The sequence below is a fragment of the Pteronotus mesoamericanus genome, unplaced genomic scaffold, assembly GCF_021234165.1.
Source record: "Pteronotus mesoamericanus isolate MK-2021 breed Mesoamerican mustached bat unplaced genomic scaffold, CSHL_Meso_final scaffold_582, whole genome shotgun sequence".
Lineage (NCBI taxonomy): Eukaryota > Metazoa > Chordata > Mammalia > Chiroptera > Mormoopidae > Pteronotus > Pteronotus mesoamericanus.
The window spans coordinates 7,442,864-7,468,894 of NW_026555323.1; the positions used below are offsets into that span (position 1 = coordinate 7,442,864).

The 26,031-nt window shown below is 42.5% G+C and overlaps 1 protein-coding gene across 1 annotated transcript in view; it reads right to left on the minus strand.

Annotated features, from left to right (window-relative positions):
* The window catches only part of MCTP2 (multiple C2 and transmembrane domain containing 2), a 136,313-nt gene that overhangs the window by 87,506 nt on the left and 22,776 nt on the right, over window positions 1–26,031 (minus strand). The window contains exons 3-8 of the mRNA XM_054561886.1: window positions 24,026–24,560; window positions 15,758–15,820; window positions 14,434–14,542; window positions 2,235–2,377; window positions 1,393–1,469; window positions 714–825 (exon numbers count right to left, since the gene is read on the minus strand). Of these exons, the coding sequence (XP_054417861.1) occupies window positions 714–825; window positions 1,393–1,469; window positions 2,235–2,377; window positions 14,434–14,542; window positions 15,758–15,820; window positions 24,026–24,493 (972 nt within the window). The 5' untranslated portion in view covers window positions 24,494–24,560. The remainder of the gene's footprint in view (window positions 1–713; window positions 826–1,392; window positions 1,470–2,234; window positions 2,378–14,433; window positions 14,543–15,757; window positions 15,821–24,025; window positions 24,561–26,031) is intronic.

Genomic DNA, 26,031 nt, shown 5'->3' on the forward strand with positions numbered 1-26,031 from the left:
ATAAATTACAATCAAAGATGCTTTTAGTTCTTATTTTAATTCTTGAAATTTAATTATATTCTCTAAATATAAAATGAGACTATTATTTGCCTTTACATATTTGCTCCTAATAACAGTATTCTAGTCATATCATCCCAAAACCCAATGCTTTGTTAATGTCATAGGAATCTTCACTAGGTTGTGCATTAACTAGAAATTTCTATATAACAGTCCAGAGAACATTAAAATCTATATCTTCCCAAAAGTACTCTCAATAGAGAACTTTCTCAATAGAGAAAAAAGAAGACACTGAAATGCTTCAAATATGTACTTGATCTCCTTAATAATGTACAATGCAACAATTAAATCCTGGAAACTGCTTTCCATAACTGAACAATGCCCAAGTCATTTAGTACCTAAGAAAATTGTAAATAAAGACCTTAACACTTAGTAAAAGTATATTTCAGGTGATACATTACAAGCAAACCATAAGCAATATATACATTTTAATCACAGCAATACTATCCATATCCCTAGCAAAATAGAATTCTTAATTGATTTTCCTTCCAGAGTTCCAAAAACGAGGACATATATAACTACAGATAGGTTCTTTAAGTCTCTATAAAATTATTTCTTTCCCCCTCAAAACAGTGACAAAAAGATCAGTCATCTGGCAGCCCAGAACCAAAGGACAATTGTAATGAAGGATTTCAAAACACAATGGTGATACTTACGTGTCTCTTGAAATCACCCTGTTTTACTACTAGGTTCAGATTCAACACAATCACCCCCATGTCCTCTTCCAAACTGTTTGGATCTTCCAATTTTAAGATCTGTTCAGTTGTTCTACAAGCAAAAAACAAAAAACAAAAAAAAACAACAACAAATAATGTTAGCACTTACTGGCAGTACTGTGTACATTTATAATGCATCAGAAGCTTATGGTAAAGTCTCCTAACTCTGAATAAGGGTTAGACACAAGTTAAAAAAAGCACAAAATTCAGAAAATAAGCCAACCACTTTCTGGGTAGAGAAATTGTTTGGCATTGCCTAATTCAACAGTTGGTTAACTGCTTCTTCTCACCTACTCTCCCAAATAAGATTTAAATACTTGTTTTAATTTTAACTTAGGTAGGTTAAGAGAAACCTGAATATTAACACATGAGAGTACAATATTCAACACACATTTTACAATACATCATGGAGGATTTAATATCTGACAAGTACATTTGGGAGCTAAAAGGCAAAAATCATTTAAAAATGACATTTTAAAGCACTCTTTCATTTATTCAGAGTGGGGTTTTTTTTTTGTTTTTTTTTTTTTGTCATTTGAGCTAAACAAATGCCAGTTGCCATTATCTTGAGTTCCCTCTGAAATTCATTAAGAACTATTAGAAGGTAAAAATACAATACCTGTTAAGCTCAAGATCGCTGAGAACGACAAATGCAGAGCCCATGAAATCAGATGTCGTTAAATCTCGATCATATACCTTGAAAAGGGGCCAGTAACACACATGAATGTGGTAAACTGAGTTTATCAAATCATTAGTAAATGTAACAGGCTGAGAACTTTACACAGTACAGTAAATTTAGTACAGTTCAAGAGGAATTTAGCCAAGCTGACAGAGAAAACACAATTATTCAAACTTGTCCATTTTCCCCACCACAGCCAAAACAGCAGCAGAAAGTAGTTTTAAGGCAGGATTCATATGTGTTCAGATGTTATGCACAATGGACTACCCTCGGTGATTTAAATGGTCTCTCATTAAAATTTAGTATTTTCCACGGTGAGCAGGTCTGTCAATTAAATAGAAATTTGTTAAATATTCTATAGCAATCTCATCTTGCACTCAACTCATGCAGTTTTAACCCAGATGTTAGAGCAATTAATGCTTACAACCAGGAGCTCAAAGCTCTATTAAGTATAAAGTTCTTCCTAATGAGAAAGGCTTTAGTACTCGTTGCTACTGAACTAGCAGTAATAATTCTTCCACATTCAGTAAGTTTAAAGACAATCAATGGCGATATTGTTTTCACTCTGATTTTCTGTAGAGTATATCTCATGGATCTGAAAGAAATACACAATTTTGACAAAGCATATAAAGAATTCTCTCCACACTAATATTTTTAACCCAGTGCTTAAGGACAACAACAAAAAAAATTAATTTGAGGAGGTTCAGTCTGAAGAGGGCAAAGACTGCTGAGAAATAAGCATTTTTAATAAAAGAACAGATCTGAAAGCCATCTCTGATTACCTTCACACGGAGCTTTTGATCAAGACTTTGTATGGGCAAGACCACTACCTCATCCCAAACCGGGTTCAAGTTCTTATATATGACTTTACTTTTGTACAGCGTCTTCCCATTCAGCTTAAATTTCACGTAGGGGTCGCTTGTGCCTTGAAAAGAGAAAGAGAGCAAGACAGGTTTTTCAAATATACATGAAAGTCTAGGATCTCTCCATTAAGTAAAGATTCTTTCCACACTCCTCAGGCTCAAAGCATTTCATCGTGTGCACCCAGAACAAATCTCTCCCTGGGCAGAGACTGAAGGCCCCGTAGGTGGAGAGGAGAGACATATGAAACAATTTGGGGTAAATGACTGATTCTTCGTTGCCTTCAGTGGCGGAATATAAATAGGCTCCTTGAGCTTTTTCTGTTTTGTTTCATTGTGGATATGTCATCACTACATTACCCACAAAAATTCAAGAAATAAAACCCACTGGCACCAGCCCGCAATGTCAGGAGTCCTGGGGAGAAGCCCACCCCTCCTAAGAATGGCAGGGAGTCAGTGAAAAGGGGAAAAAAAAAAAAAGTTTTCAAACATTTGGCCAGATGGCTGACTCAACAGAACCCTGTACTTTAGAATATAATCATAATAAATAAATCAATCTCTGGAACCACCAGCTCAAAAGATGGGGCGAGGGGACTAAGACTGGAACCGGGGTGTTGAGATTAAATGGACAACGTTGCCATTCTTTGCGGCCTCCCACACCTGCAGTTGAGCAGCGAACACTGCTTCACCCCAGCCAGCTGAACGCCACATCAGCCAGGCCCGCGGCTGGCCTCGGGGCGCCACCCCTGACCTGCCGGCTCCTCCTGGGGAGCTTTGAAACAGACGCCACAAGAAATGAATACGGTCCCCCCAGCCACGATATCCAAAGCAGGAGAAAAAGGGCCAATGACAGACCCTCCTCCACACTTTCAGATCAATTGAGAGGGGGGAAAAATGCCTACAAACAGAATACATGGATTATGTGTGGGGCGTGTGTGCTTCATGCATGAAAAAGTGCTATCATACTTGGGACACATAACAGTGACTGGGACACAACTGTGCATTCTTGCCTAGTGAATTATGAATAAAGAAGACACAAATGAACGGCCAGCGGATCGTGCTACAAAGAAAGAGATAATCTAATCTGGGGACGTATAATATAACTCATTGTAAAACACAGAATGGTGAACAAGTACACAAAGACCAACAGTCTGTTTTGTTCCCCGATTTATCCCAAGTGCCTTGGACAGAGCCCAGCATAGGCCCCTGCCTATGTACTGAATTGAATCCTTGATAATAATGTCAAGACAAAACAGTCTAAGAATATTGGATCAAAAAGCCATTCGGCTACTTTGTCACTAACAGTGAGAAAATCATTAATACCCATCACCAATTACTTGAATCTTTTACTTTTTTAGCTCTTTTTTATGTTTCTCCTAGCTGCAGAACTAAAAATTACTGGAAATCAAGGCAATCCATTTCCCAATGATTTTCACCAAAAGCCACATCCCCGTCGAGCAAGATACTATGCATTGTTTAAAAGTCTTCATGGGTAAGCCAAGGAATAATTTTGGTGAGTCTTCCAGGCTCGCAAGGCTACTAACTTTAAAACAAAGAAATTAAACTACAAAGATACACATATACATATTCAAGTCTCACACGTTAAGTTTGGCAACGTGGGGGCAAAAGCCCAGCTGTCTTCAGTTTAAACTTGGACACACACACACACCAAGTTAAGCGGCAGTTCTGAGTGGGATTGTAAAAACGAGCACATTCATAGCCATTCAGTGGAATGCTCACTAGTGAGTGAGCAATCTGCCCGCTAACCCCCTTGGAAGTCAGACTTTAACAATCATTCTGATATATATATATATATATATATATATATATATATATATATATATATATATATAAAAGTGGAGGAAAAACTATAATAAAAAGAGGCCTTTAATTAAATGAAATTGCCACTCTGGGATCAGGGCTTCATGCTTGTCAGCGTCCTCTCAAAATAAACATCTCAAAACCAGGCCTCGATACTGTCACTTTCTCACAGGCAAAGCATACTGGGTAATCCCCAGGCATCTTGACAGCTACATAATGTTCAAACTGTTTCACGGGTGAATGGCGGCAGTTGCGTGAAAGAAAATATTAATGTCTGGAATTAATAGAAAAAGGGACCAGGGTTTACAAAGCCAAACAAGGAAAGAGGGTGTCAAGTTAGCACGGCGTTAATTGTTCGGGAAAATTTGAGGAAGGGGGGAGCCCAGGGTGACTTTTCTCTCTGAGCCTAAGTGCCTCCCTGTCAGCCGCGTGATGTCTCAACTAGGCAGGCTCTGAAAAGAGGTCGGCTGCTCAGAAACGCAACGCCCAGATTATACAAATGATGAGCTGACACCTGAATGGGTGGACTTTAACCTTGTTCACTGGGAGCTTCACAAACAATGAGGCTCTTGGAATAAAGAGGTAGGCTGGTGCTTAGGCGGGAGAGTGACGCCAGGAGGTCAGTGATGGAGCCTCCAGGCTGGGGCTGCCACTGATTCTGCCTTGTGGACCCCATGGAGTGACACAGCCTCAAATGTAGAATATCACGGCCTTCAGCACCAGCGGCCCCTGTTTCCTGCTCCATCCCTAACACACTGTAGTTCTGTGTACGCTCAGACAGACTAACAGCCATGCATCGGTCCTCCTGAAACGTCTCACCAATTTATGCTCCTGATAACATGTGTGGCACTACTCATTTCTGCTCATGCTCAGCGACACTAGAGCCCGTCAAGTCTCCCTGGGCTCCTTACCTGTCAGGCCTGCGAACATGGCTCACGTGCCACACACTCCCACAGGTGACAGGGCATGGCTCAGTGCCCGGCACTGGGAGGGGGTTATGAAGGAAAATTAATCCCAGATCCTGCTCTTCTGCACCTGGCAGGCAGCAGGCAGACTGTAAATATAACCCAAGAGGTGAGTGGCAAAACAGAATTGAACTTGAAGTTATGCAAGTTCACGGTCGGGGGAGATTAGTCTAGCCGGGGTGTCGGTGGAGGCTGAAAGAGAGACGGGAGTTGAATGGCAGGTGAACCTGGACAAGCAGGGAGGGACCAAGGTCCTCTGAGCGGAAGGCACTGGCGCGGAAAGGGCAGGAGGGGACGGAGACCAAAATGACAAGATGCGGAGAGTGCCAGGCAAGCATTTCCATTTATCCAGAAACGATGGATAAAAAAGGTAATAAAAAGTGAAGTTTAAAAGGCAGAGTTGAGCCAGAGATCAAAGTGCCCAAAAATAACAAAATAAGGAGTTTAGTGTTTGTTCTGCAAGAGATACAGGGTGGTTTCGTTCTGTTTTTGTTTTGCCCTCTTTCTTTGTAACATTTTAACAAATGTAAGACACGCACACAACTCTGAAAGGTCTGAAATAAAAAGTAAAGTCTTTACCCTCTTAACCTTCCCTTACCCCCGTGCCTGTCATGTACCAGTTTCTTGGGTGTTTTACAGAAAACAAAAAAGACAAGAATTGCTTTTAACTCGAATGTAATCACATTATATGCACTGGACTGGATGCTTTCACTTTCGCAATTAAAGTTTCTTGGAGCTCTGCTCATATCATCAATACAGATTCAATCGTTTTTGGTTTTTATGAAACAACTGAGTAAGTTATCATTGTGTTAGTGTCTTAATTGAAGTCAGTAGTCAGCAAATACTGGGTGTTTGCATCTCTTCCCTTTTTTTTACTAGAGCAAACAATACTACAATAAGCATCTTGTATGACTATCTTCGGGTTCATAAGTGGTTACACGTAAAAGAAATCTTTTTAACATTGGAAGGAACTGCTTGGCACATTAATGTGCATCTTTTCCGGTTCTGACGATGTTGTCAAATCCTTCTCCCAAAATCTGTCAAATGTATACTCCCACCAAGAGTATATGGTTTCTTTTTATTTGTTTCTCTTAATGCTCGCCAACACTGGATGTTAGAAACCTTTTTTAAAACCAACGTCAGATGAAAAATGGTATCTCCATTTTTCTCTATTGATTACCATTTGAGTAAATCACATTTTAGTGACCTACATTTCTATTTCTTTGTCTAGGAAACTCTTGTTCATATCCTTTTCCCCCCTTCCCTATGGGTTCATGGTTTATCATTTGCTTACAGATTTGAATGGGTCCTTGATTAAGGCAATCAGTCATTGGCTATAAATCTTCTCATAATTTGTTTAAATTTATATGATGTCTTGCAATAAGTAATTTTCATTTTTATTTAGTCAAAGTTACCAAATTTTAGTCAAATGGATGGTTTGTAGTTTAACATTCTGCTTAGAAGAAATTTTCTCACTATAAGATTTTAAATTAGTTCAGCTATGTTTTCTTCCACAGATTTTGTAGAGTTTCATTTTTTACACTTAAGCCTTTGGTCCATCTGGAATTATTTTAGTGTGCGGAGGGGAGGAAATTCAGGTTTGCTTATGAGCAGGAGAGTAAAATGATCAGAGCCAAGCTAGAGAAATATAAATCTGGCAGCAGCTTATAATTTAGAAGGCAGAAGAAACAGGCCAACCTGGTAGTTGAGATAACACAGCACCGGGGCATCGCGGACTTGGAAGAAAGCTGCCCCGGACCATACGGAGTAAAAACCCAAAGTTTCACAAGCACGATCCTTGGAATGTTCGTCTCAAGAGATGCTCCGCGGACTGAAAGGGTTAGGTCGCCAAACCACCGAGAAAAGCTATTTACCATTTTCTTACTTAGAACGTCGCATTACACAGAGTAACTTCTCGAGCTCTGCCAAGAACTTCATTAAAGACAGATGACGACAACAATAAAACAGCTGAAAACTTTTCTACGCTGTATTTCGTAAGATTATTTTACCATAGAAAACGCTTGACTTGGAGCAGCTATGAACATAATATTAAACTCCTCCAATTCAAAGCTCTGGATGTAAAATATATGTCCAGAATTACCTAGTAGTATGCATGGTAGACGTATTATAAATAGGTGATAAGTGAATGAGTAAACTTTGCATTAAGATGGGTATGGTGAATTTAAATCCCAGACCTTCCTTTTAACGACTGTGTTACATTGGGCAACTCAATGTCCTTATGCCCACTGTCTTCACCGACAACAAGGAAAATGACAACCTCAAAGAATCACATTGAAACCGACTGAACCAATACACATCAATGAGAGCAGGTCCAGCCCCTTACTGAGAAAGTCCCATAAGTGCTACTATTTTTAGCATTACTATTCAATTGCGTTAAAAGGGGGAGACTGTATAATATGCATAGCACTAAGTAAATATTCATTCACTTTATTTTGCCTGTCCAAGATGATATGTACTGATAATCTATCTCTCTAATTTCCCTTCTACTGCCATCTCTAAAGGTGTGAAATTTCTATCACCTTCTCTCTTCTAACGTTGAATAGAAAATTTCTTATTTTATAGACTGCTTACAAGGATCCCATGTAGCTGGGAAATTTTCTGTGTAACAATCTGAGCTGTCCTGGAAGGAAAGGGATATATAAAAACTAAAAATAACTAAGTAACCATAACTACTGGCTACCACTCAACTACAATCCTATAGATATTCATTGAGGATTTCTGGGTACTTTGCAGGTAAAATCTGATGAAAATAACACGCAGCTCAGGGAGAAGGACACATGACAACTCCAATCTATCATCAGGAGAGTCATCAAGAACCATATTATTTGACAATTTTGTTCTCCTCTTGGTATTTTATTTATCATCTTGAGAGGCTGTTACCACATTGAGAGTGTTATGGGGAAAAAATGGCCAGTAGCAGCAGGATAAGTGGGAAATAGAACCAACAAAATTACCTTGACTGGCTCAAGGACCATTCTAATAGGCAAATAAAATAAATCTGCAGTGCAGCTCTAATTACAAAAAACTTCTCTTTGCTTTTACTAATATAACAACTCATAGCAATGTTAGAAAAAGTAGAAAGTCAACATACACTAAACAAAGAAAGAAACTGCCACCACCTATAAATTTAATGTTGACATGTACTTAAGACTTTACACACACACACACCCCTTTCCCAAAAAGGAATCAGACTTCACATTGTATGTTTACCTGCTTTCTTCAGGCAATAACACATCAGCCTCCTTACATGCCCATAAATACAGTTCTACAAATCAGTTTAATGGTCATGTGTGTGTGTATTTATCTCTATATATGAAAACTTACTATATAATATAGTTTTTAATAGCATTCTTAATTTGAACTAAAAATCCATTACATTGACTGCAAGAGCAGTATTTATAGGCAAACCTTATTTATTTGCAATCAGCAAAGCTCTTTATTTTTTTTTTTTGTCAAGTGAGAAACTTTCACCATGCAGTTTCTCCCAAAGAACGGTCGTTTTAGGCTAGAAAAGTTTTCTAATTAAATGCATTTCTCACAGTAGTTGTTCACAAAAGGAAATTATCTCCATATTTTTATACTAAGTCCACAGTTTGTAATATCTGATCACTCTGGTCAGGAGAGCTTATGAGTTCAAATTCAAGTCAATAATTATTTACCAGCTCTTTGGGGCAACTGACCTACCTATAAGGGAGCTTATCCTGAGCAAACAGTATTTGGAAACATATAAAGGGCATATATTTGACTTCTTGCTTCCGGTCTTACACACATACACCTATAATCGTCTCATATATTCACATCTTTTAAATAATTTCTTTTTGCCATAAAGTGAACTAAACGTGAACTGTTTTTCTATGGGATCCATGAGTTCAGACTTTCTTTGAGGCCGGCTAGAATCAAAGAGCCAGACCCAATTTCCAGAGAAAGGGCCAGTGGATATTTCTGAGCAGCTGGTGCTGCCCTCTAGCAGTCAAAGCAGGATTTCTAGCTCGAGTAGCAGGCTTGTTGTATTCCTTTTATTTTTTTTAAGATTTTATTTATGTATGTATTTACTTATTTATTATTTATTTTAGAGAGAGGGGAAGAGAAACATCAGTGTGCGAGAGATATATCGATTGGTTGCCTCTCACATGCCCCGAACTGGGGACCTGGCCCACAAGCCAGGCAACTGCCCTGACTGGGAATCGAACTGGGGACCTTTCAGTTCACTGGCCAGTGCTCAATCCCCTGAGTCACATGAGCTAGGGCGCTTGTTGCATTCTTAAGTGACCCCTTCAGAAACCACATGGACATTCCATACATTGAGAGAAAATTTTTCCTCCGTGACATGGGAAAGAAGCAGCGCCATTTTTCTTTGTAGAGCAAAATCTGTATTACTAAAGAAAACAGTAGGTTCAGGTCTAACAGAATTTCAAGCCAGGTTTCCATTTCTCCCTGGCCTCTCCTTCTGCAGACAGTGGCTATTGCTTCTACATGCTCGTTTTGTGTCCAACTATAGAACAGAATTTTTCCATAACTGTCTACGGGCCTTGCTCTCTGCTTTGCCACTTAGCACATTCTGGTTGAACTATTCTGGAACTTTATAAAGAAATTAGAAAGGGGCAAAGGGAAGTAAGACAAGAGTAAGCCAGACAGTCAATAAATGTAGCACCCAGCTTCCAATTTGGCACGTTGTGAATGTTTAAGGCATGATGGCAGGATAGAACTCACTGCCCGATGCTATAACTAAAAACAAAATCAAGCCAGGGACACACAGAAATACATGGATTCACCCTTTGTGCATTTGCTGCTCTGTGCAAAACATGCTCACACCCCGCAGCAGAACTTGCCGCATCCACATCCTGCACAGTGAAACAAAATAAGTTGAAAGAACCACTTGGAACACAGCACATCATTCTCTTGGCACAGAAATGAACAACCGACAAAACCACCCGTGACCGAGAAGTCCCATTCACCCAAATGGAAGCCATGCTCCGTTAAACGCAAGGCAATCATCCTGGGTCGGGTGTGAGGCCATTTGTTTCGTGCAGCAGACACAGGAAATGGGCCAGCTTTGCTCCAGGGCGCTCCATGGGAATTGGGATAAATCCATTGGCAAAAAGAGGTAACTGACTGTATAAAGCAGAGCGTCGAGACCTTTGCATCAACCCACAAGGATGCACAGTCTCAATGTAAAACCCAGCCGCAAAAATCTCCAGAGGCAAGAGCTCAGTGATGGGGACACATTAAAGGCCATGGGCACCAACATGGCCAACCGACGGTGATCTGTATCAGAATGGGAAGGGAATAAGAAGAAACAGGTTTCAAAACCCAGTTCCCCTTGCTTGCTGTGGAGCCTGAGCAGGCGGCCAAAACTCAACAAGTGGAGGAAAAGCAACCACTACCTGTGCTTCAGGATGAATGTTGGTGTGCATCTTTGAGAGTTTCAAGTTTACTCTTGGAGGACAATCTGTCAGCTTGCTGGCCCTGTGTGTTTCTGTTGCTTCCTCACAACAACCAATGATCTCACGCCATCTGGTGTTCAGAGATGATACTCCAATGTGAAGCAAATCCCAGTCTTTTGCAAATAAAAAGTACTGATGGTGACCTTTTGATACACTGAAACCGGCATGTGAGCAAAACAACACATCCTTAGGAATCAAAGAGAAATCCAAGAAGCAGACCCCCGATATGCATTGCATTTTAATATGTGATTTAAAAGTGGCATCGAAATCATTAGGGAAAGGAAAGTTTAGTCCTAGTTAATTAAATGGCCATATGGCAAAAAGTAAAACTAAGTTCCTACTCTGAGCCAGAAATCAAAATAAACTTGAGCAGATCAAAGAGATATATGAAAAACGTCAAACCGCACAGAAAAGAGAATAAACTATAGGTTAATGTGCATCTCTCTCAAGACAGAAAAGGCCTCTCTGGGTACAAAAACAAAAGAAGAAACTCTCTGGAATAGAATCGTAAGACTTGAAAAAGTAATTGCAACAAAAACATTATAAACAAAATCATTGTGTATTATTGTGTTACCTTCCACCCCACACACGGCCCCGCCGGTCCTCACATACCCCCAAGCACACACACCAGGGTGATCCTCACAGTCACGGCTGGCTGATATCTGAGCGGGTATTCACACCTGGGGGGTCTGTGCCCAGAACCTGTGAGCCTAACCTGCCGTCCAGTGCTCCCTGACGCTTCACATCATGGCACAAAAAAAAGTGGTCATTTTTGTGGGGCCCAGCAGGATAAACGGAAGAGACTGCGGACAAACTGGCCCACACTTGACAGAGCAACCCTGAAGGCCAGGGGGTGAGCCCCTCAGTCTCGCCCATTCACAACCCACCTGCTGGGAAGCTGTGCGGTCACTTTTCCATACCCAGAACAGAGTTCTAGAAACCCCCCACCCATCCCTCCATTACATCTGTGTGACTGAGAGAGGGGCAGTGTCAAAATAAACTTGACAAGCTCAGCGGCCAAACGTGAAACCATAGGCTGCTCTGATCCTAAGTTCCCAACTTGGCAGGCCATGGTAGGTAGTCACATCCCAGGCCTGTGGCTTCCTTGGCAAAGGTCGATCCTTACCTTCCGTGAGTCCTGTCCAAAGCTCTTAGGCATCTAGGATAACACACCTTTGAAATGTCGGAGTAATTGTCTTTTCTAGACCCCAGTAAGGCACAGCCACAGGCACCAGAACACACAGGACCACCACAACAGGAGACCACAGAACCCCTCATTGTTATCTTGTTCCCCAAATACATCTCTATGTGCCATAAGTGTAAATTCTTAACTATCCTGTATGAACCGATGTGAAAGAAGTACGTGTTTCTCCAGTCTGCCTTTTGTGCAACCGTGGAGATATCTGCACTTTGCTTTCTCCCACCTCCTAAACCTACCACCGATGGATTTCATGCACATTTCTTATGTCTTCTCCTTTGGTTCTAAATGCATAAAGAAAACTGCAAAACTGACCTTCTCTAGAGCATTTTTTTTTTTCAATCCATTGAGACTTTACTTCCCGCTGTGTCCTTGAAATTTTGGCTCCAATAAATTATAAAACTTTTCTATAGATTTGGATATTCTTTCAGTGACAGCTGCAAGGATAAAACTGCGTTTCTCTCTAGGTCTAGTTCAAGAGTATTTTTTATTTTTAAAGAAGAGATGTATAATCATAAAAATCAGCCCATTAATTAGCAAAAGGAAAACAGGTCTGAAATCAGAGGTGCCCAACACTTGAGCATTTCTGTAGCAGTTCGGTCATTTACTAAACACCTGTTAGATGGCAGACGTTTCACTGTAGTGGGAGATCAAATCTTTTGTCTAAACTATTCTTTCCAGATAGGAAAATGACTTCTTCCTATAAATGCCTTCTTCCTGTAATGTGTTCTGAAAACGAAGGTCAACTATCTACCTGTGCCGGGAATGGAAAGGGAGAACAGTTTACCAGAAGAATGGCTCCTGAATTTTCATTGCCTAAAACTCAGATTAACCCACAGGCCTACCACCAAGGCGATGTTTGTGGCCCTAGCAATGTTACATTGAACTCCAAAAACTTTTTTCTTTTGCAATACTGCAAAGTGGCCACCAGAGGGTACCAGCAACACAGACTTCTACTGATACACAGCAGGAAGCTGCTCTCTAACTGCCTTAATAAGGGAAAAGAGAGTTCTAAGGCAAGGGTTCCGGTTTTCCAGGAATTGATGCTCTAGGATATAAGGCGAGCTGAGCACTCTTCCCAGAACAAGAGGCCTGCCCGTATCGCAAGTGGTGCTCGTGTCAGGCCTAGGAAGCAGGGCAGCTCTAAGACACATTCTCTTCTGCAGGAAACCAAGACAGCGCTCAACTGCCACGGCAGTCAGCCCAGCTATGAAACATTGGACTTAAAATCGATTGGCCGTATCGGAGTCCTTCTGCTTGACTAATGTCAAAATGGAGGAGCCCCAAGAGTTACTAGGCAAGGGCCGATCGACAACTCGAAGCAGCTGTGTGTCTGTCTTAGTCGGGTAAGGCTCATTATTTAGAGCGTGACAGCAATCCAAGTTACATCAGCGACACCTGGAAAATTGTTAGCAATGAAAACTCCCAGGCCCCACCCCAGACCTACTGAATCAGAAACGCTGGGTGTGGGCAATGCACATTTTCAAAAGCTTGCCCAGTCGTTCCAATGCTCACTCAGGTGTGAGAACCATTGGTGCAAAGATCTGTGTTGGATAAAATGCAGAGCCTGGGTTGGGCTCCATAGAAAATATTGCTGTATTGATAAGTAATATCAGTCCCTGCCTAAACCGACAGTGAGCACTCAAACATACCCTGAGCACTAACTTAATACTCATGAGAATCAAGCAGGAATCAACACAGTCACGGCATAAGACCTGCCACATCCCGAAGGATAGAAAAAAAACTTGCTGGGAGAGGGATATTTTCTTAGTAGGTAATGATTACTCTTTCCAATAAAGAAAAGGAAATTGACAGGAACACTCGCTACTGGTTATAAAAGAAACAGGTGCTGGAATAGCACCATTTACGACTTAAACTCCTTATTTATACTTGGATTATATTAGGTTTACACAAGATAAAGCCAAATTGTCTTACGTGTTAACTCTGATAAGGGATGACAATGTTTGGAACTGACAGCACTGACTATGGTCTCTTCTTTGGCACTAAAACAGTGAGATATGAAGGTGATGCACATAAAACTGCATTGTTTTGGTCATTTTTTGATGTGTACAATGCTGCTTCACCATCTACTAAGTTGTTGACTATCTGCTAAGCGTCTGCTATAAATGTATCGGTGTGATACATTTTCTTAAGCAGTTGCTATATGCTGGGCATTAAGTTATTACAGTGACCTTAGTTCATTTAAAATAACTTTATGTGGTAATGATTATCATTATTACTATTAATTTAATAATAGTAAAAGATACTAAGTTTCGGTGTTTTTTTTTTAAGATTTATTTATTTATTTCTAGAGAGAAGAGAAGGAAGGAAAAAAGAGATGGAGAGAAACATCAATGTGTGGCTGCCTCTCATGTGCCACCAACTGGGGACCTGGCCCGCAACCCAGGCCTGTGCCCTGACTGGGAATCGAATTGGCAGCCCTTTCGTTTGCGGGCCAGCACTCAATCCACGGAGCCTCACCAGCCAGGACAGGTTCAGCACCTTTAAATAACATGCTGCAAATGCCTTGATTCCTAGAGAGGCTCAGACTTGGTTGGGGGCCTGTCTGTTGCAAACTATGCCGAGATAGAAAAGGTTGGCGAATCACATTGTTACAGAGTAGAGAGGAAAAGGCTGGCAGCTACAAAGAGCGCAGCAGGGCTAGGCCTTACCGCATCGATCCCGGATGACCAGGTTCCGGCCCTCCTTCAGGTGGATGGTGAGGAGGTAGGCGAAAGGGCTGGGGAGGTTGCTCAGGCCATCGCCGGCTTCCCCGAGGGCCTGCACAGAGGGAGAAGTAACGTCAGTTGTCTCGGACCCCCCAGAAGAGAATTTCAGAAACACTTGTACATGTAAGGGGAAGAGAATGGTCACTCCAATGGCCGATCTTCCAGTGCGCACCCCACTCACCCTGTGACTCGGTTCCACTGCTTGGAGAACGTGTTCTTTGTATTTCTCCCCAGGGGGTTCTATCAGAATTCAGAGGCGATCATGGTAATGTCGTCACAACATGAACTGTCCAAGGAAAGTTAGACAATTGCCATGCCCGCATCTGAATCACCCTTAACATCATTCACTGAGGGTGCGGTTCTCTATTCAATGGCTCCTGGTGGGGCCCCAAGAGGAGAAAGAACGCACAAAGGTGCGGCTGTGGGGCCAGTTCCCACGAACACGAGTCCACGCTTCCCAACTCGGATGTAAAACGTCTCTGTCTTCTCCCTACTTCTCACCAACGCTCATCCACTCTGCTACACCTCCTCCACATGGAACAAAAACATTTCCGTGCATAACCACTCAGCAGACAGCCTCCTGAGCCCGGATGTCCACCCACCATGCGGCCCTTGTCTGTGTCCACATGGGACACACTTTGCTCTGTCCAGTGCCCTCCCCTCCTTTCTACATCTTTCTTCATTCCCCGCCCCGCTTCTCACACGTACTCTCACGGTCTCACCTCCCCCTAACACAGCCCACTTCCCTCTCCAGACCCGCAGCAACTCCTCTAAGCCATCGCGTCCAATTCGAGTCTATTTTTGAATACGTATTAATTGAATGCAATTAAAGTTTTGAAGTAGACTTTTGCACTACTTCAAATGTTCGTCATCCCAAAGAGAAAGGACTGATGAAATAATTTATCATTCACCTATTTGACATTCAAGTTCATTGATTCTGTGGCTAGGTCACCCTTGACAGCCTTCTTTTGAAAGCTTCCCCATCCATGTCTCAAAGCACTTCAAAATGGCTTTGGCTCCTGTACTATATCACTCAATGTTATAGCTTCTCTGTATTTTTAGAAGAATCTATCCCAGGCTCACAAATCGATAGACACTGAATTAATCTTTGCCAGCTAAAATTTGCAAGGCCTGTCTTTGTCAAATGGATACAATTGCACATTCTTTAGAAATAAACGAGGCAAAGAAATACAGGTCTGAACAGGCAGCAAGAAATATTTATAATATTGACTTTAGTGTTTATTTGTTTTAAGCGAACGTCACTCACAGATTGTTCTTCAAAATGTTGGGATGTCATAGAAGCATTAAGATCACCACTTCCACAGAGCTTCTGTAATAAAAAGAAAAAAATAACCCTGCTTTAAAAGCAAAAAAAAATATCAACCTACAAGAAAATCCTCTATCAGGTCTTTCCCTTTGGGAAGCTGCTATTTGCATACTTAGTTTCTGGTGTGCGGCTGCCGTCCTGCATGTGTGGCAAGTCTTGGCAATTAAAGGCTTACTCAGTGGAGTCCATCTGGCCTCTGCCGTCTTAGTCATTGATCAGAGCATGGATAAGGCCAATCCTACTTCTCTGCTGGGGTGCCCGCACGCCCCCAGTTCATCAAACGCTTAGCAGGCACAACAGGGCCATCCTGCTTGGTCCCTCCAGGGGGGGCCTGCCCAGCCCCCTGCCATCAATGGGAGATGGCAGCTCAGGAACCAGAGAACCAAGCTTGTTAGTGACCTAGAAAACATTTCAAAATGGGGTCTGAAAGTTTGTCCTCAAACCACACTTTCATGAGTCTGGCATCTGTACAATCACCAACCAAAAAGTAGGAAATGCATATTATGAACAAACGACCTCAGCATGGGAGGTGCCTACATTTCCTAATTTAAATATCCCTCAGGTGCTCCGGAAATGATCCCACAGGGCAATGGAATGTGTGTGGCTCCGCAGTGGAAGGGAAATGAGCACATGGCCACCCGGCAGACCCGACCCCCACCCCACCAGTTCACAATTAACTGCACAAACTCAGGTCCAGAGGCACTCTGGGAGTTTGGGAAGGTTTCTGAGCAGGAAATGATGGAGCTGCCTGCACAGAAGGGCACAGTGGAGGGGAAATGAGCACATGGCCACCTGGCACTTGGGGTATGTTCTGGTTTGTCACTCTCATTAGCCAGGGCTGATTTCTTGGGTGAAACATAAGTGATTTCTCCCCGAAAGAACGCTGGTAGCTCCAAAGGAATGGGAAAATTTAAAGACCTGAAGCAGGCCAGCAGACATTGCTTGTGATCATGAAACCCTAGGGGTAGGAGTGGGGACCAGAGGCACTGTGGTCTTCAGTCCTTCCCATCCACAGCGACCATCGCGGAGGTCCGCGCACAATTCAGGGATCCTGCCTGGATCGCAGGCGGAGCTTCAGGCAGTGGGAGAACCTGGGTTCCCAAGCAGGAGGCCATTCCTCAGCCCCCAAGAGGGACGGTGAGGGGCTGCAAACCAACAGGACTCTCTGGTCTACCTCCTCTGCCTGCAGTGCGAGCAAGGAATGCTGCAACCAGGCAGAAAGGAGCCCAGATCACAAGTCAGCATGGAGCCTCCCAAGCCCTCACCAGAAACAAGAGAGGCACCTAACGTTCTTTACACCTTCCTCTTTCCCCACCAGTCCCAGGCCTAATGCCCCTTGACTGTGGATACATCACATTTCATTCCGATGAACTCACACAGGGTCATAGATGAGTTCAGACCCTTCGACCCTCCTCTAAGAGCCCCGGCTGTTCAGCCACTAGAGCATCCTGGCTCTGAAGGAAGTGCACCAGCCAGCCAGGAACACAGCCCTCACTCTCGATGTGGAGCTAAGCAGACAAGAAAGGCGGTGAGCCTTTGCTAAACACGCCCTGATCCCCGTTCTTAGTTTCTCCTCTGTGTTTTATGTTAAAAAAAAAAAAACAAAAAAACCCATGTGGGTTGGACAGAACTGTCTAAAGACCGTTTTATGATGACAATCAGAACCTTATTCAAATCCTCCAATGGCAAAGAGTTCTCCTGCCTTTGACACCACGGGCTATTATTTCCTGGAAGCTTAGCACTTCCTCTTCTGCCTGATTTTCAAAACCAAAAGAGGTCAACCCTGTCTCTATGGGCAGAGCCAACAATAGCCGCTGCTGTCTGATCCCCTGAGGCCTGCACAGCCCCATCAGTGTCTCCGATTCTACTAAATGCATCAGTGGTTGACTTAGACAAACCCGTTTGGAGGCAAGTTCACAAAACTACCCGTGCTGGGACCAGAATCCCTGGTTTAAGTGAAGGGATCATGGTGGCTGGGAATCTGCTGCTGCCCAATAGCATCAGCCCTCGTACTGGCCCACCATCTACCTGCTCCCAAGTCGGCCTCGCGGCGCTTGATGCCAACGTTAATTAAGTGGCAAAATTAGTCCCTATAACCACCATCACTACCATGCTATCAAAAATCAATGCAGAGCTTTTACTCAAATATGCAGTAAGTCTTCCACTTACAACAACATGGAAATTAAATGTGAAGCGTGACATTAATTCAACATTATGGCTGGTTTTACTCACAGAAAAGTCACAGAACTTAAAGTTATGGTTCCCACAGCTACCGTAACTGTCACACGCCATATATACACGCCAAGGAAGGGAAATGGTCACCATGAAGAAGAGCGAAAATGCCACCTAGACACAGGGGGCCCGGGTAGCTGCTGCTGGAAGGCACATAACCGAACATTCCCCACACCCTGCACAGAATAGGGCCTAAGGGGTCACTCGCTGAGTAAAAGTCACACTCTTTGCCTCTTCCTAGTAAAATTAGTAACTACATCCGTGAGTTTCCATTTAAAAAAAGGATAATATTTTTCTCATCAGGAATCCCTGGTACCCCGCTATCATTAGAAGGTGTTCTTGTGCTGTTCTATTGTGAACAAGCACAATCAAGCACTCTGGGTCTTTCATTGTTTTTACTTAAAAATAAAACAGTAAAAATTTTTTTTCATGCGTGTATATAGTGCTGTGACTTTTAACACATGTATGTACTTGTGTAACCGCCACCACAATCATGACACAGAACAGCTGTCAACCCCCAAAAACTCCTTCGTGCTTTGCCACTGTGGCCAGTTGTCCACCCCTAACCTGTTGGTGCCCCATGATCTGTTACCAACAGAAGTTTCGTCTTTTCCAGAATATCATATAAATGGATTCATACAGTACACAAATTTTTGATGCTGGAACCATTCCCTCAGCACAATGCCCTTAAATCCATCCACAGTATCTTCTGTGTAAATAGTCCATTTCTCTTAGCCCGGGCTGGTGTGGCTCAATGGATTGAGCGCCGGCCTGCAAACCAAAAGGTATCTGGTTCAATTCCCCGTCAGCACACATGCCTGGGTTGCAGGCCAGGTCCCCAGTTGGGGATCGATGTATCTCTTACACATCGATGTTTCTCTCCCTCTCTTTCTCCTTCCCCTCCCTTGTCTCTAAAAATAAATAAATAAAATCTTTTTAAAAATAGCTCATTCCTTTTTATTGCTGAGTAGTATTCCCTCGTATGAGAGTAATATAGTTTGTTTATTCATAAAGCACTGGTTTTGATAACTTCAAATGAATTGTTTGCAAGGACATAAACAGGCAAAGACAAGTAATGTTGAATATCGTCAATGCTAAAAAGTCTTACTACGGCAAACTGTAATTTAGATATATAGCATTAACGTCTTGGTGTGAAAATGAGTATGAAATTAGTCATCTTTCACAATTCTCACCACTGCCTTCCAGGTAAGTGGGGGTCAGGAGGGTGTGTGTTTAATGATAGTGAGTTTGCATTGGTATTTCCATTCTACCTTGCTAAATTGACACTTATGGGAAGGTAATACACACTTTGCATTTTCTTTTGAAGAGAATACCCTAGCTGCAAGAATGCAAATGTATTAAAATTCAGCAGGATATGGAGAGATGTTAGACTGCATGGATCACTTACTTTAAAAAAATTCTCCTCTCGTCACCAAGGACTTTAAGAGGAAGACACTGATGTAAATAAACAACATTTTCCTTTTGTGTATGCTAAATGTGATCGTGTACAAATACAACCATCCTTGTGGCTGAAGGATCTTACCGTGAAGTACACACAGGAAGCGCAATGATAAACAGTCTAACTCATCACTGGCTTTTAACACTTCAGTGGAAGGAGACAAAACCCACATCCAGGAAAGCTGAATAAGAGTAAAAATTTGGCTGAGAAGGTCACTTACAAAGTCTTTGAAAAATATTCCACTGAAGTGTGTGAATATCGCAAACGATACATATAACACATATTTAGTTAATTACCTAACCCACATCTAGGTTGTTGAGAATATGAATATTTTACATCATAAACACAAACACCCACAGGGCAAAGGAAGTAACAAAATGAGGAAAGAGAATCAGATGCCTAGACAGACCATCTGGCAATGCTTGGACACAGTGATAGAATCAAAACAATCTACATGGCAATTAGAGGTCAAAACTGGAATGTCTGTTCAGAAAAATTCAGGTCTACCAGATGGCTGAGTTTGATCACAGTCAATTTTTATGCAATTTTTTGGATGAGTATTAATCGTATTACATGTTTAATTTTCCCTTATCCCCAAGATTGTTCTCTAAAAGTGATTTCTCTGGAAGACTATCAAATATACAAAATATAAGTCATGCATGTGTACATGTATGGCCATGTCTGTGTACATATATCCTACTAAATCATGTGATGATATAAAACAGTGGTCAGCAAATTACAGCCCAACACATGTTTTTATAGGTAAAACACAGCCCCACCTATTTGTGTATATATTGTCTGTGGCTGATTTCCCACTACAACACCAGGTTCAGTAGTTGCAACAGAGAGTCTTTATGGGCTATAAAGCTGTAGATACATGTTATCTGGCCTTTTAAGAAAAACTTTGCCAACACCTGGTATAAAACTTTCTTTCCGTATTTGGTAATATCTATCCATGAACTTCCATGGACTTTTTTCATGCTAATTAGTAGATACTTTAAAAAAAATAACGGCTTCCTTAACATTTCTTTATGACTTGATAATTTACAAATATACACTTGTACTGACTTCTTGTAAGGGGTCCATGAACTGTCATTAGTGTCATCAGTTTACAGATAAAGAAGCCAGAGCTAAGAGGTTAGATGGTTGTCAAAAGGAAGCATGAGAGCCCTTCACTTGAGTATCCTGGGTGTCCACTCTTTCCTGTGCCACAGCTGTGCCCAGAACCAGGGGAATCCATTAATGGACCACCTCGCCGGACATGCTGAGAGGCAGCACTGCAGAGTAGCAGGCAAAGCTCTGGAGCCAGAAAGACCTGGGTTCAAATCCCACTTCTGCTACTTTCTAGCTTTCTGTCCTTGAAAAGTGTACTTGAAGTTCATGGCATAGGAACATCTCTAAAAGGGGCAAATGAGATGCTTGTAAGTGTCAGGAGAAAAATTACTCCATTGAGAGGATACCTACTGAGCACCTTCTCTGGGCCAGACACTGTACTAGGCCGTATGTAGAGTGAACCAAATGGATGCGGTCAAATGAGATAATATTTATGTTGCACTTAGCAGAGTTCCTTTCACATTAGCTCTCAGTAACTGGTATTAGATCGCTGTTGCTATTCTATTATTATTAATATTAGCGCCATTGTTTGTGATTAAGATAGTGGATATGTTTGGGAAGAGGAAGGAAAAAATAAACTCAGTGAAGGGGGTCAGCAACCCAAGTCCCTCCCTTTATTCTGAGCACCCCCCAGCACTGTTGGTTACCAGGCCCAAGATAGAGAAGTGGCTGATGAAGCCCCTCCCACGCACAGCTCATCAGCCGGAGCACACTGCCTCCACGGGGTCTGCAGCGGGTATGCGGCACCCCTGGGCACTGCCCACCCACGCTGCCCTGCCCAGGAGCACCACAGCATGGAGCCCACAGGCTCCCTTTGCATCCTGCTCGTTCCATACCCCAGGTAGTTGCTAGAGTCCAGCAGAGTCACCTGGCGGGATGGGAAAGCCATGGGACGTGGCCTCAAAAGTCACTGGCATCTGCCATGGCCCCTCACCTCCTCCTCTCCCCTTGCTGTTCCTGAAACACCCCAGGCACAGTCTGCCTCCCTGCAGCCTTCACACCCGTGGTGTGCCCTCCAGAAATGCCTTGTCCCCAGAGAGGCAGCAATTTGCTTCCTCTCCCCTGTAGCTCTTTTCGTAAACGTTATCATCTCAGAAAAGGTCTTCCCTGACCATTCTGTTAAAAATGGAACACCTCTGCCCAGCAGTCCCAAGCTCCTTTTCTGCATTATTATTTCTCCATCAAATCGATCACTTGCTGAATATATCTGTAGTGTGCCACTGTTCCAAATGGGATCTTCAGGAGAAGGTGGATGTTCGTCTGCTTTGTGAACTGCTGTGTTTCTGATGCCTAGAACAGAATTGGCACATAGTAGGTGCTCAACATATGGGAAGAAGAGAGAGAAGGTGAAAAAAGAGGCCAAGTCCTCAAAGAAACCTGGGATATGGCTGATACACTTGCCTCAGTAACACCATGACGTTGAGTAATGATTTTGGGCAATGAAACAAAAATAGTAAAAGAACACATAATTGATGTAGAGAGCAACTGATATACTTGTTTCATTTGGGGAGCTGTAGGTTGTCTCTTCTCTTCTGTGGTTTGTCATTTTGCTTCTCTGTGATCCCTAAACTAAAGCTCTGTGGTCGCCAAGTGGCTTCTACAAACATCCTGATAGGATCCTTTTCTAAACCACTGACCTCATCCACATAAGCTAGCACCAAAGCTGGTCGTTTAGAACGCCAACTGCCAAATCAAACGTTAGGGAAGGATGTGCCCCATGGTGAGGTGACGTGGGTAATGGGGAGGTAATGATCCTTCCACTCAGGGTTATTAGTTATTGACAGTCAGAAGCCCATGAAATAACTATAATTATCCCTGCTTTTCAAGGGCACAGTGGACACAGAAAAACATATGTCTTCTTCTGAGGATCAACTTTTGTTGATCACCAACACTGACTTCTCATTTGAGACTGTCAGTATATCAAAGCCAAGAAGCCCACTAATTTTTTCTCATTAGTTAATAAGTAAAAAGAAGTGGAGATTAACGAAGGTCAACTCTTCGACGCGTTACCTCTTTCATACTGAACTATTTTAATAATTCCCTTACTTTGTATTTTGATTAGTGGAAAGACATACTTCAAATTTATAAATACAGGGAAAACGATAAAACTGTTACAGAAAGGATTTCAGAAATGTTAATGGTCATGAAAAAACAGTTAAGTAAGGTTATTTAATGGGTGGTGGTATCTTAACACAGTAACGCTTTCAAAAGCATCTGGCCACAGCATTCTCTGGCACAGCCACGGTGCCAGTCCCCAATTAAACTGAAATATATGACATAAGTAATAGGCTTTCCTTTCCAAAGTGAAACCAGAAATCCCAGGTGCATAACCAGTATTCTATGCAATTATCACACTAACCTGGAATATAGTGTAGAAAAATCAACCCCCTTCTTCAACATCCCAAACTATTTCAATGTCATTAATGGAGGAATTTTTAAAAATCTGATTAAATAGATCATCAAATCATGGCGTAATACTCTGGTGACTGAATTTAAACTAAACTCTCCTGAGAAATACAAGGTTTGTCTCATAACTATATTTGGCTGTTTTAGCTCATTGAAATACTAAAGCTTTGTAAAATCAGTGAATTGATAAGAATTTGTTTACTTTATCTTTTGAAAAGATTTTATTTATTTATTTTTAGAGGGGGAAGGGAGGGAGAGAGGGAGAGAAACATCAATGTGTGGTTGCCTCCTGAGCACCCCCTACTGGGAACCTGGCCAGCAACCTAGGCCTGTGCCCTGACTGGGAATCGAACCAGCAACGCTTTGTTTCACAGGCCAGCATTGAATCAACGGGGCCACAAGAGCCAGGGCTAGTTGTTTTGTTTTTTGTTTTTTTGTTTTTGTTTGTTTTGTTTTGTTTTGTTTTTAGAGAATGTAAGTAAAGTTGCCTACAGATAAGTAGGCACACACATAAATGAGTACACATGCATGTGCACATGTATGAAATAGGAAGTTTAGACTCTTTGGAAGTCAATATATTCATACATTGCTTAGGACTAGGGCTATGCATGTTTTGTCTGTGGTAGGACTGGTCTAATAGAGCGACATATCTAGGAACAGAGAGACAGACACACACTAAAGCAAAATTTAGAGGAAAAGTTAAGCTCTTACTTTCTTCGCCAAGAGGTGGAAAAGGGAAAACTCATCCACTAGGGCTCTTAATGCCTTAAAGTGTCCTAGAAAGGTTCCTTGTAATAGTTTTACAATACGCAGAGGTCAACCCCAAAACTGATGGGAACACTCAGAGCAATCAATACCCCCCTCATTTAAATTCTTGAAAATGACATTCTCTCCCTCCAAGCGAACCACGAAAATAACTCAAAATCAAATTTTCCAAGGGCACTCAATGCAATTACAAAGAGAGCAAGCCACAGGGCTGTGCCCAGGCCGGGCCTCACCTCCAGCTCTTCTGGAGCATCCTCTGCCAGTGGCGTCTTGTGGAGCAGGTCGAAGACGCCGTTGCTGGAAGCCCTGCGGTCCTCGGCGGGCGAGGCGAAGGTCTCTTCAGAGTCTGTATCTGCCCCATGGAGACGGCCCGCTTCTTCCTGGCTCCAGTCCAATTCTTCTTCAGACTGTTTCAAGGAGCTACTGCTACTCTTGGGAAAGATCCCTGCCGTGGACAGGCTGCTGGGCACGGAGGTGTAGGACGACTGGGCCCCTGAGTAAGGCCGGCCCTCCGGGGCCAAGGCCTTGGCCTCCAGGAGGTCAGGGACGGACAGGCTGAGGCGGCGGTCCAGTTGATGCCTTTCCCTTAAGCCTAGGGGTTTGTTTGGGCTCTTTTTCACCTTCTTCTTGCTCAGGTTGAGGAGCAAGGGCCTGGTCCGCTGTTTGAATGAGCCCCAGACAGACGGTTTATCCAGATCCATGGCTGCATGAAGACCCCAGAAGTTGCTCTGCAAGAGAGACTCTCTCCTCTGAAGGCTCCCGTGACTCCTAGAAACCAGAAAGTGAGGAGAAAGAATGTGAAACTGCTCTGTGGGGTCAGGGCCCATCGAAGTGGAAAACATGACTCAAAAACCGCACACATGCCAGTAAGCAATCAAAGTTGAAACGTTTGCTCGCTAATGTCTACAAAGATCAGGAAAAACTTACCTAAAGAACTGAATTTTTAAAGATTTTTTTAAAAATTAAAGTAGTTATAGAAAAGTTACAGCGATTAATGAGACTTAGGTTTGACACATGGAAAAGGGCTTCGTAGGAAGCATGCTCTTTTGTTTCTGGCTTATTTCACTCCGCATTATGTCCTCTGGGTCGATCCATGTTGTCGCAAATAGAAGTGTCTCCTTTTTATGGGTGAATAATACTCCATGGTATACACAGGGACTGGCAAACGTAGGTTTACAGTTGTGAGTATGCAAAGCACAGAGTTCATTCTCGTATTATTACGTGTTTATGTATTGTTTTCCAGGTGAACAACTGTAAACCTACGTTTGCCCACCCTGTGTATGTACCGCATCTCCTTTCTCCATTCACCCCTCACGGGGCACTTAGGTTGTTCCTCTGTCTCAGCTATTGTAAATCATGCTGCAATGACCCAGGAAGTGCCGGCGTCACTTTAAGCTTCTGATTTCATTTCCTTTGGATAGATACCCAGAAGCTGGACTATATGGCAGATCTCCTTTTTAATATTTTAAGGAAACTCCTTGCAGTTTTCCATAATAACTATACCAATTTATATTCCCACCAACAGCATACAAGAGTCCTCTATTCTCCACACCCATCAGCGCTGGGAGCAGAATCTCTTTAAAATGAAGAAACCTGGGCTACCCGGCTCTCATTTATTGAAGGAAAACAAGGGTTCTGCTTCTTCAAACCGCTAAGGGCAGGCCAAGGTCTTTACAGGAAATGGCCCCGAGCCAAAGAGCGCAATGCAAGTTTCAATTATGATGGTTTTAAACCAGACACCCTCTCCAGCTAGCTGCCGCCCATGGGCCAGATGGAAAAGAACAAGCCTTTGAGGTGCCAAACCAAAAGTTTCTGATTGGACCTGGACCTCAACCACTATCTGAATAAGAAACACAAAAGAAGAAAGAGGTGGGGAAATAACAACAGCATGCATTATCATTACGTATATTAGCGTTCTCAGAGACAGAGGCTCATGCAGTACTTCCCCAAGTTCTCCGAGCGTAAATGTGATGTCCTGTTTTCAACACCATTCAGTGAAAAGAATTGCCTACATCTCATTTTGAGTTCTTCTGGGCACAGAGGAGTTTTTGGAAGTACAGTGCTTAATTTCTAAAACATATAGGATTTTCTTATCTTTGTGTTTGACTTGTGGCTTAATTCCTAAGGATTAAGTCAGAAAAAAAAATTTCCCATGTTTTCATTCCTCTGCAGTTGAAGGCTTTCTTTACAGCAGAGTTTACAGCTAATCCTGCAGCTGTGTGTCAATTAGCTGAAAGTG